At 44.9% G+C, this 11,776-nt stretch overlaps 1 protein-coding gene across 3 annotated transcripts; it reads left to right on the plus strand.

Annotated features, from left to right (window-relative positions):
* The first annotated feature begins 652 nt into the window (after nt 1-652).
* On the plus strand, nt 653-10,039 carry C1S (complement C1s). 3 transcript variants are annotated; one of them, XM_042945702.1, is made up of 12 exons: nt 653-827; nt 1,702-1,890; nt 2,142-2,349; nt 2,481-2,658; nt 3,533-3,658; nt 4,103-4,302; nt 4,515-4,668; nt 5,108-5,223; nt 5,637-5,715; nt 6,211-6,339; nt 7,383-7,457; nt 8,788-10,039. In XM_042945702.1, the coding sequence occupies exons 2-12, from the start codon at nt 1,868-1,870 to the stop codon at nt 9,585-9,587; spliced, it is 2,088 nt and encodes a 695-aa protein (XP_042801636.1). In that variant the 5' UTR covers nt 653-827; nt 1,702-1,867; the 3' UTR covers nt 9,588-10,039. The 3 variants fall into 3 exon arrangements, with proteins under 3 accessions (XP_042801636.1, XP_042801635.1, XP_042801634.1); XM_042945701.1 differs by having other exon boundaries at nt 1,724-1,890; XM_042945700.1 differs by having other exon boundaries at nt 1,779-1,890.
* Nucleotides 10,040-11,776: the final 1,737 nt, after the last annotated feature.

Consider the following 11,776-nt stretch of genomic DNA (forward strand, 5'->3'; position numbering starts at 1 on the left):
TGTCCCAGCCCCTCGAGGGGAGTGGGGGGGAGAAGGTATTACCTAACATTGGGGCCATGTCCTGCACTGCCTTTCTAAAATCTGTAAAATTCTGAATTTTGAAACCTGTTGGGACCCAAGGGTTATGGATAAGAGACTGGACTGTATCTGAACTGAGGCTTGATTGGTGGATAGGATTTCGATGCTTGGCGGGGATTTTAGGAAGAGGAAGAGCATCATCCCACACCAGCTCGGGTCTAGGTCTAAGTCATTATCTAACCATTAAATTTGCTTTAAGGGCAGCGATGAGAGGCATTTTTGGTAAGTACTCTCCCTTAAGTCATGATTCATACACAGTTGGAGGGTTGGACCTTCTGGGTTTGGCTTTTCCCCCACCATATTAATCCCCTCCTTTTCCTACAAGTCACCTGACTTCTGTGAAAACTCTGTTAACACACCCTTTGGCTGAAAAAGAACGTTGGGCAATCGGTGGAATTTCCCTCTCCTCCTTTCTCCCCCTGGAGCCCCAGATGCAGGGACCTCAGTCCTGACCCGAGTATGCAGTTCTTGTTTCAAAAGCAGAGGGAGCTCCAAGATCAAGGCTGAGTTACCCTTTCCCTATGTCCTGGTCTCCCAGCCCCCCATTTGTTTAGATCAGGGAATTTCAGACATGCACACTGGGGTAGAGAATCATATGAACAGAACCAGGACAGGGAGGCCGGCAGAGGTTCCTGCAGAGGGAGCGTCCAGGCCCTGAGCTGCTCTCCCTGCGAGTCGGCAGGGTCGCCCAGCATGCCTGCTGGCACGAGAGAGGGGACTGACCCACTTGCTCCCATCAGCTGCTGAAGGTAAAAACCTTAAAAACGGAAGAGCAGAGCTTTGATGGAAGAAAAAAGAAAGGCAGAAAACTTCACATAGGAAGGTTGTGGGCAAAGATGGGGGGGTGCTGGAAGGAGCAGAATAAAAGAAGGCAGAAGAGAGGCAACCTATTTCTCTTAGGTTGGCCCCCCCTCCCCCCACCGCCACCCCACTACTTACCACTGTTTTTAGGGTTAGAAACATTTTTGGCAAGCCTCTTAACTTTGGAAAGAGATCTCCTCTTTTTAGTAAAGGGAAAACAAACAAACAAACAAACCCAAACCCTGGAAAATTAACATAGGAAATTGAGGGAATACCTTTCCTTCCTTTTGTGTTTCTGGTCATTCAGCTGCCCTTCTTCTCATTTCCCACCCAACCCTGTGTCAGACCACTTCTCCTAAGGTCACTGCCTTCCCCTAGTAAAAGAAGCTCTTTCCTCCATCAGTGGTCATCGGGAGCACCAAGAGAAATATGTGCGACAGTAAACATAGTAAAGAGAGCTGGCGTGAAGTGATAAGGGGGATCTTTGCCAAAAGAGGAGGGAGAAATGTCTTAGATGGATAGTCATGATGGGGAAAGACGCCTGAAAGCCTGAGTGGAAACGGGGATATTGTTTTGTGAGGGCAGGAGAGAGGCTGATAGAGAGGGGGCAGGGGTGGGGAGTAGGGGTGAAGGAGGGCAACAGGGAAGGAAGAAAATTGGGAGAAAGTGCTTATTCTTTTGGAGAAAAACTGGGAGAAGATCCTGAGAAGCAATGGGAGAAGGATTAGCTCTAGTTTTAGTCTAGAAAATGAATTGAAGTAGAACCAGGGAGGCGGGGAGAGGACAGGCCTCATGCAGTGATCAGTGTGCGGCTTTGTTTAGCTTGTGTGTTATTGTCACGAAGGTGACACTGAACCCCAGGTGACCCCACCACCAAAGAAGGTGCCTGTGTTTGTTAGACAAATATAGCCGGGCCTGCCACCCCTTTGCTCCAAAGTCCAGAGGCGCAGAGAGCCAGGACCAAGAGGCGTACCGCCGTTCACCAGGGATGAACAAATTGCCAGAGATGCGGTAAGTGATCACGAGTCTACAGAGATGTACGTACATGGGGCTCTATTCCCTTTATCTTCTCAAGAAGACAGCTCGGCTCTGAAGCCTAGGTTTTGGTTCAGCCTAGGCCTTTTTGCTTTATTCCAACGAGATTCTCCACGTGCTCTTGCCCTCTTCCTTTCCCCTCCCTTCTGCCCATGACAAATGCTAGAGCACTTCACTAGTCTGCCAGTACCTGGGTCACCCACGTCTCCGTATGTCTTTTCTTTCAGGTGCGTCTTCTTGTTTTCCCTTTTGGCATCCGTTTATGCCGAGCCTACTATGTATGGGGAGATCCTGTCCCCTAACTATCCTCAGGCATACCCCAATGAGGTAGAGAAATCTTGGGATATAGAAGTTCCTGAAGGGTATGGGGTCCACCTCTACTTCACCCATCTGGACATAGAGCTGTCGGAGAACTGCGCATATGACTCAGTGCAGGTATATTATAATAAGCGCATAAAGGATAGGGCTGGGGGTGGTGGTGGAATGTTCTATTCCCTCTGTCCCCTTTTCTGACCTCCATGCCAAAATATTACCCTTTCTCAGCTTCCTTTTGATTCTTCTCTTAGATAATGTCAGGAGACTTTGAAGAAGGGAAACTCTGTGGGCAGAGGACCAGCAAGAGTCCCAACTCTCCCATCGTGGAAGAGTTCCAAATCCCGTACCATAAACTCCGGGTGATCTTTAAGTCAGACTTCTCCAATGAAGAACGTTTCACTGGGTTTGCTGCCTACTATGTCGCTGTAGGTAAGGCTCACCCCTCTTTATGTGCCTCATGGGTCCAGCTAAAAGATTAGAAGCAGAACAAACAGCAATTCAGCAAGTAAGGATCCTGTTTGTAACTCTTAAGAGGTGTTGACTTGATTTGGGTCTGTCTTTCCAGGAATTGCCTTTGTGAAATTCAAACACGTGGTATCTTAGGGGTGATGATGATAATGGTAAAAATAGGTAATAAATAGTGATTTATTGAGAACCACTATAAACTGGGATTTTAAAACCCAGGAATTTTAAAATCCAGGAATTTTACCTATATTAACTTAAGCTTCACCTCAACTCTTCAAGGTGGGTATTATGATCTCCACTTAAAGATAAGGAAAGAGAAGACTAGGAAAGTTAAGTAACTTGCCAAGAATCACACGAAGAATGCATGGTATTCAAACCCATCCAATGGCAAACAAACCTTCAAATTCTGGGTGCTTCTGTACCTAACTCCAGGTTAAAGTGAAGTTAGAACATCTCATAAGGCTGAACTGTTGTTTAGATTTAATGCAAGTGCCCAAATCCTATAAAGTGATAAGTGTACTAATTGCTCCTCCCTGAAGTAGACATTTCATCATGTTGAGCCTATAGAGTGTTGTCTCTGGAGCCGAAATGCTCTGTGAGAAAGGCCAATGGTCGCTGGCATTGAGAGCTCCCTTATAGCTGTGCAATGGCAGGGCACAACTCTCGAATCATATTTCAGGAGAGTAACACAGAATAATACCATCCTGAAAGGTGATTCCCTCATTTATTTAAGTAACAGGCTGTTCCTACCCTTTCTCACCCTTGTAGGGTTGGGTTTAAACTCATTCTTCCTTCTAAGTCTCTGTCCTTGACCTCAGTCTTTCTCTGCTTTTTCTAGATGTAAACGAGTGCACAGACTTTGCCAATGCCCCTTGTAGCCACTTCTGCAACAACTTCATGGGTGGTTATTACTGCTCCTGCCCTCCAGAATACTTCCTCCATGATGATATGAAGAATTGTGGAGGTGAGCTTGGCATCAAGAGGGGTGCATGTTCCCTGGGGTTTGGAATGGTTTGAGGCTTCAGTTAGATCTTTGTTGGCCTTTCTAATTTTGACTAGCCTCAGCCTTGCTTTGGCACCTATCTTTAGTTACCCATAAGCTGTGGAGGAGCCCCAAGAGTGGAGGAAGACAAGCCTACAGGGTCAAGTTAATGAATTGGAGAGGAGAAATAGATGCCTGTAAAGAGTCTACCTGGGGCTGTTCATATCCATGAAAGGCTTTATCATATGCAATGTGATGGAAACTGAGTAGGCATTGGGTATCTCTACTGATTTGCATGGGGTATGTAATTGTGGCATGGGGGCTCCAGTTAGGGATGGTAAGTTCATGAGAAGAGTCACAGAATGGAGCAGGAACTCCTTTCCTTGATCTTATATTTGATTGCCCTTTTCTCTGTTTCTCCCATAGTCAATTGCAGTGGGGATGTATTCACGGCACTGATTGGGGAGATCACAAGTCCCAATTATCCCAATCCATACCCAGAGAATTCAAGGTGTGAATATCAGGTCCTCTTGGAGGAGGGATACCAAGTGGTCGTGACTGTGCGGAGAGAAGATTTTGATGTGGAACCAGCTGATTCAGGGGGCCATTGCCCTGATAGTTTAGTTGTGAGTGATGAATGATTAGTTTTCCTCCCAACTCACACAGATCAATTTCTCCCCAAAGACAAATTGTCTTTCCTTCTTCCCCTTCTTTTCTTCTTCTCCTTCTTATTTTATGTTACTTTTATTACTTTCTTTACTTCTGTCCCCTCCATTTTACCTACCTGTATCTTTTAGTTCTTTCTCTCTTCTGATTTCACCATTTTGTTTCTTTTCAGTTTGTTGCAAGAGACAAGAAATTTGGTCCTTACTGTGGTAATGGATTCCCTGGGCCACTAAATATTGAAACCAGGAGCAATGCTCTTAATATCATCTTCCAAACTGACCAAACAGAGCAAAAAAGGGGCTGGAAACTTCGTTACCATGGAGATCGTGAGTAACCTATAAGTTGGTCTTTGGTGCTACCAAAGTCCCCGGACAATGTAAAATCCAAACAGGTAGATTGTTGTATGGATAGTTCACCTGAGGTACGTCACTTCTTCAGCAAGATCTAAACCTGTCAGTGGTCATTAGAAATGCCTGGACCTCTAGGAATCCTTCAACTGGGCTTGTGGGTGCAGATGACGTGGAGTGGTTAGTATGTACAACGTGGGGTGGTTTGTTAGTATGTACTAACACAGCTGGGAGGATGAAACTGCCTTAATGACTCTTTTTGGAGTAGGTAAGGCCATATTGTTTTAGACATCTGCATTGGAATGTTAAGCATCAGAACTAAGGATGACTGAATGATTTTAGAAAGTGTGAAGGTGATGTAAATGGAATAGAGATTCTCCAACTATTTGGTAATTTGATTCCCCCTGTTCTTTCCAAGCAATCCCTTGTCCCAAAGACGTCACTGACAATTCTGTTTGGGAGCCTGAGAAAGCAAAATATGTGTTCAAAGATGTGGTGAGGATAACCTGCCTGGAAGGGTTTGAAGTCGTACAGGTAAAGTACAAACTTAGGGGCTTCTCCCTAATCTCTAAGTCAGGATGAGCATACTGGAATTATCTAATGGTTTACTGAATGTCCTTGTTTGAGCAAGGTATAACCCCTTTTCCATAAACAGAATACTGCAGGATCTTTAGTCCTTCCTTGTAAGTCATGGAGCTCCTTGGCCAGACTGACATTCTCCTTCTGCTTTCAGTCTTCTTGAGGAAGGGATTCTGATATGTTGGGACAAAGTTGTCTTTTAGCCTCCACTCCTGGGTGCTTTGGGTCATTCTGCTAAGATAAGATGTCCCCAAACTTCTTATGGTCAGGACTCCTCATTGATCCAAGGCCAGAGATAGATTCCATTCTTGATTTTGGGTTCTCATATCTCTCCTTATAAATTAATGGTGATGTGTATTATTCTCCAGGGAAGTGTTGGCTCGAGATCTTTCTATTCTACTTGTCAAAGTGATGGAAAGTGGAGTAATTCCAAACTGAAATGTCAACGTATGTATCTCTTTAAAATGGGACTTTTTTTTTTTTTTTTTTTTTCCTTTCCAAGGGAATTGAAAGATGGGTTCATCAAGATTCAAATTCATGTTTTCCTCTTAGGCTTGTGAGAGAGTGGGTTGGATTTTTTGAAGAGAAGCCAGCCAATTAATTGCCAGCCCAGTTCTGGTCCTAGACTGGCCAGATTAGCAGGCTTCTTTCAAAGAAAGAGGCTGTGGGGTTGGTAGACTTAGTAGCACCAATGAGGTCCATTCCTGGCTTCTGCAGGGGCCTCCACCAACCACTGAGAAGCTACAACTCCTTATAGCTTTCAAGGGGCTATCTGATTTGGCAGGACTCAGTGATCTGGGGAGATTCAGCCCAGGTGTCCTTATGGATGTGCGGGTGGGGAAGGAGTGAGGAACATGGCTTGGAGGATGGAACTGGCTCCAATGACTCCTTCTGGAAGGAAGTGGCTTTCCTGACCATCACTCTCCTGCCTTCCTCTGATAGCTGTGGACTGTGGAATTCCTGAACCCATTCAGCATGGTACAGTCAAAGATCCAGAAGATACTTTATTTGGTTCTGTCATTCGCTATACTTGTGAGGAGCCATATTACTACATGGAAAATGAAGAAAGTGGTAGGTTTCTTTGACTAGGGAAAAGAGGAGAAAGAGTGAGAGTTGGAGAGTGAATAGCGCACTCTTTCTGGGTTGGAGAGAATTTGGAGAGAAATGAAGGAGATGGGATGGACTTTATTTATTCTCTTGGCTTGGTCTAGTGATGCAGTTTTCCTATGGGGATATAGGATCATCTGTAGAGAATCAAAGAGGTCACCTAGCTCGGTTTCACAACTGTGGCAGGAATTCCCCCTATGATATCCATATTCATGTGGTTATCCAGCTTTTGGCCAATTATTTAATGTAGAACCTACGGGAGTAATGCTTCCAGTGTCAAGTCACCATACCAAATGACTGCTTAAAAAAAAAAAATGTATATATATATATATACACACACACACAAACACACATATTATATATATATACACACACGTATATGTATATATACATATACATATGTATATGTATATACATACATATATGTAAATATATATATATATATATTTAATGTTTATGTATTTATTTATTTTGAAAGAGGGAGAGCACAGCAGGGGAGGGGCAGAGAGAGAGAAAGGGAGAGAGAGAATTTGAAGCAGGCTCTGCATTGTCAGTGCAGCGCCTGATGAGGGGCTCACACTCATGAACTGTGAGATCATGACCTGAGCCAAAATCAAGAGTCAGATGCTCAACCGACTGAGCCACCCAGGCGCCCCCAAATGCCTGGCTTTCTTGATGGAGGGGACTTGGCAGTACTAGATGAAAGATGGGTTAAGACATAATATGTACCACTTTGTTGCTTTTAATTGAATTTATTTTCCCACTGGAAGCATTTTTCCAATCTCTACCGTAACCCTCTTTCTGCTTTGGGGACTCTTCCTTTCCCTCCTTTGGCAGAATAGAGGACAGAAGGATTGTTTCGAGGGTGTTCTCAACATTCTGTTCTAGTTGATTTGATTCAATTCCCTCCTCAAACGCCAGAGTTGCGGAGGCTCTGAATGGAAGGGGGGGATGGAAGAGAGAAGATGTGGTGGTGAGTGTGTCCTGTGTCCCTTGTGCTATTCCAGGGGAGTATCACTGTGCTGGCAACGGGAGCTGGGTGAATGAGTTGCTGGGCACCGAGCTGCCAAAATGTGTTCCAGGTAATCAGGGCTCAGGGTTGGGGAGAGACCACAGACATAGGTGGAGGTGAGGGGGCCCACTCTCTGAAAGTAGCTGCAGTCTTTTTGGGAAAGGACTTAACACTCTGGGTCTAGCCCAGGGAGGTGGAGATAACACTGGGCTGTGGGCCCGCCAGGGCCTTGGGGAATTCCTCCACGGCCCTGACTCAGGCCAACTGACAGGAAATAGAAAATCAGCCAGTGACAGTTGGTGGCAGAGGGAGGGCCAGTTAGATTCGGTAAAGTAGATGCAATAAGGGGATAAAGAATTGCTAAAAACAGGGCCCGAAAATTGAGAGTGAGGATTCCACATGCAGAAACAAGACCAGCTAAATAGCTCAGTTATTATGTAAAAGTCTATATGGCAACACGGTATAGAGGAATAAAAGAAAGGAAGAATTGCAGACAGATCAGAGTTGAATAGAAGAAGGCTTTCAGGCAAAGCCAGAACAATACTGATGATCCTGTAGTAACAACAGTGTTATTGAGAGCTAGGGACTGAGCTAATTAATCGCATTTATTATCTCATTCCAGGCCTTGCAACAACCCTTTGAGGTGTTACTAGTTCCGTTTCAGAGATGAGTGAACTGAATACAAGGTCACAGAGTTAGTAACAGGCAGCAGTAGACTTTGAACCCAGGTCTGTCTGAGTCCAAAGCCTGATATTATGCTCAACTCAGAGTCCACTCAGGCTGACTACTGAGGGATTTAGGTAAACTGACTTGGTCTGGAATAAAATTCAGTGGTAGTTGCATTCGGTAATGGCAAAATATTCAGGCCTGGAATCAATGGAGAATTGAAATGAGTGATGAAAGAAGAGAACCCTCTCTTTGCCCTACCTCCATGGATTACTAGGAAGGCCTCGGCTGCAGTTAGGACTTCGGTACAGAAGGCGATAAGCATTTGGTCTGGGCGTCAGAAGGAGGTAGAACGCTTGCCTCCTCCATCATCTGTATGAGGAAAGAATTTCCCAGCACTGCCTCCAGTTGGGCCGCTGTCCCCATGTGCTGAACCTATGATGAAGTGTACCTCTAGAGGGCTGTTTTCATAGTGTGAGGCACTAGCTCATTTGGACTCCTCAGTTTACACACCAGACTCTCTCCCACGAGCCTGCCTGGCTTTGGAAAAGTGAGATGTTTGGTGATTACATTCAGGATGAGTCAGATACTCAGATGGTTGACCAAATGGAGGGTTGGCCCTATTGTGCTAGAGAATTGTGAAGCCCGGCAAGTTTTTGAGTAGTTGGAGGATCTGTAGGAGGCCAATAATTTATTTCTTATTCCCTCTCCACCTTGTTCTTGTTCTTTCCTAGTCTGTGGTGTTCCCAGTAAGCCCTTTGTAGGAAGACAGAGGATATTTGGAGGATCTGTTGCAGATATTCAAAATTTCCCCTGGCAAGTCTTCTTTTCAGACCCACGGGCTGGTGGGGCTCTCATCGATGAGTACTGGGTGCTGACAGCCGCCCACGTCGTGGAGAGAAACCATAACCCAGGAATGTACGTTGGGTCCACCTCAGTACTCCGCTCAGATCTGACAAAAACCAAGATGCTTACTGCTGAGCGTGTGATTATTCATCCGGGTTGGGAATTGTTGGATGACCCAGAGTCACGGAAGAATTTTGACAATGACATTGCACTTGTGCAGCTGAAAGAGCCCGTGAAAATGGGACCCACTGTCTCCCCTATCTGCCTGCCAGGTACCTCCTCAGAATACAATCCCTCAGTGGGAGACCTGGGACTGATCTCAGGCTGGGGCCGAACGGAGAAAAAAGATCATGTGCGCCAGCTCAGAGGAGCAAAGTTACCCATTGCTCCCTTAGAAAGGTGTCGGGAGGTGAAAGGGGAAAATCTTAAACTGGATATAAATGCCTTTGTTTTCACTAATAACATGATCTGTGCTGGAGGACAGAAGGGTGTTGATAGCTGTGAAGGGGACAGTGGCGGAGCTTTTGCTGTACAGATCCCCAGTGTAGAGACCCCCAAATTCTATGTAGCTGGTCTGGTGTCCTGGGGCCCTCAGTGTGGAACCTATGGAATCTACACACGAGTAAAGAACTACATTGACTGGATAAAGAAGACAATGCAGGAAAATAGTCCCCCCAGTGTGGACTAATCCATACATAGACCACCAGCTTCTTCAAGGGCTATGACCAATCCATTTGCTTTCTGTTCCTCTCAATATTCCCACGATTTCACTATGACTGAAGAAAGACCTGGGAGTGTGATTTAAATAGAACTTGATTGTTGGGGTACTTGGCTGGCAGGAGTGTTTGAACATTATTACACTGTGCTGGCCATTTGGTGTGGTCTGAATCTGTGGGGGTCCTCTCCCTTGAATCCCAACTATGGATAACAACATGAGAAGGATGCTCCTATCTCACGCTATTCGCTAGTGAGTCCCCTCTCCCCCCTCCTGATGATTGCCTGGCGTTACGGTTCTGATTGTGAAATTTATTGTTGGGCATACCCTTGATTTTTTGTTTCCCCTTTACCGTTTGAAGTTCCACTTACCTTATCATACTCAGTGTCTACTATCTACTTGTAATAAATCATGTTTGAAACTCAGTTTTGGCTGACTTGACTTATTCCGCATCAGGACCTCAGCCCCAGAGAAGGGTGAGGAAAGGGCTGTTGTGTCATGGAAATTCAGTCATCTAGTAGCTAATATTTAATTGTCATGAAAAGGCAATTCAGATTTTCTTCTCTCTTCCAATTGAGATTTATTGGATATTGTGGGTCAGCACGAATGTCATCAGTACAAGGTACCATAAGGTGCGTTTGAAATTAAAAAAAAAAAAAATTTTTTTTTAACGTTTTATTTATTTTTGAGACAGAGAGAGACAGAGCATGAACGGGGGAGGGGCAGAGAGAGAAATTAAAAAAATTTTTTTTTTTTTAACATTTTATTTATTTTTGAGACAGAGAGAGACAGAGCATGAACGGGGGAGGGGCAGAGAGAGAGGGAGACACAGAATCAGAAGCAGGCTCCAGGCTCTGAGCCATCAGCCCAGAGCCTGACGTGGGGCTCGAACTCACGGACCGCGAGATCGTGACCTGAGCTGAAGTCGGAGGCTCAACCGACTGAGCCACCCAGGCGCCCCTGAAATTTATGAAACAAACCTGAACCTCATGCAGAAGTCCACAAACGACAGTTAGAATTGGCTGTTTAAGATCTTTAAGTATAAAATTTTGAGGTATGAATTATTTGTGTCTCTGAAAATTAATTTTCCTTTAATACTCATTTGTATAATACAATATTTTTTGGCATAATACAATATTATGGCTTAATAAAGAAGAAAAGAAGAAATTGAACACGCTCTTATCTGCTTTCCTCCTGGCTTTGATCAGTTGTCAGTCAGGCAACAATGCCTTCTCTGGATTAAACTCTGTGCCATGACATTATAGCTGAAAATTCTGGTGAGGATGGATGGACCCAAAGCCTCTCCCTCCTATTCTTTTACAAGGGAGTGGAAATTAAAAACAAAAACAGAAACAACACAACCTTCCTCCTCCCCACAAGATGGATTAGGAATGAAAAACAACCACACAATTGAGACTAGTATTTTTTTTTTTAATGTTTATTTGTTTTTGAGTGATGCAGAGACAGAGTGCGAGTGGGGGAGGGGCAGAGAGAGAGGGAGACAAAGAATCCGAAGTGGGCTCAGAGCCCTGAGCCGTCAGCACGGAGCCCGACACGGGGCTCGAACCCACAAACCGTGAGATCATGACCTGAGCCCAAGTCGGACACCTAACCGACTGAGCCACCCAGGCACCCCTGAGACTAGTATTTTTAAAACTGTGGACAGGAGGCCTGTCTTAGGGTGGCAGTTGCCCTAACTGGGTGTCTTATGAAAGCCACAGACTGCGAGTAAGAGTAGGAGTTCAGGAAGACTCTGGTCTGTTTGATGGGACGTGAGGTTTTTAGGAGACCAGTTTTTTGGTTTTGTTTTTACACAAAAAGTGTGTGTGTGTGTGTGTGTGTGTGTGTGTGTGTGTGTGTGTTTTACACAAAAGGTGTGTATTTGGGGCCCATCAAGAAAGGACTTTCGTTTTTCATAGACCAAAAGGGCTAAATTCAACAGCTGACCTTAGACTGGAGGTTAACACATGTTGAAGTAACCAGAATTGTGACTGAAGGTCTGAAGAATCAAAGGAGAAATAATTGAAATAATAGGGGAAAACAGGTAGCCTGGAATCCAACAAATAACAGACAAAGAAAGTCCATCCAGGCCAGAATCACCAGTCTATTTGGGTTTTTCCCTTGCTAATGAGCTGGGGTATTCCTTCATTGCCTCATCTGGG

Source organism: Panthera leo, chromosome B4 (assembly GCF_018350215.1).
Source record: "Panthera leo isolate Ple1 chromosome B4, P.leo_Ple1_pat1.1, whole genome shotgun sequence".
NCBI classification, from domain to species: Eukaryota; Metazoa; Chordata; class Mammalia; order Carnivora; family Felidae; genus Panthera; species Panthera leo.

Bases quoted from the DNA above. Each gene is read 5' to 3' on its own strand.
- C1S (XM_042945702.1), top strand. From the start codon at position 1,868: ATGAACAAATTGCCAGAGATGCG. The intron at 4,303-4,514 runs GTGAGTGATGAA...GTTTCTTTTCAG, and splicing joins ATTGCCCTGATAGTTTAGTT to TTTGTTGCAAGAGACAAGAA. The intron at 4,669-5,107 runs GTGAGTAACCTA...GTTCTTTCCAAG, and splicing joins ACTTCGTTACCATGGAGATC to CAATCCCTTGTCCCAAAGAC.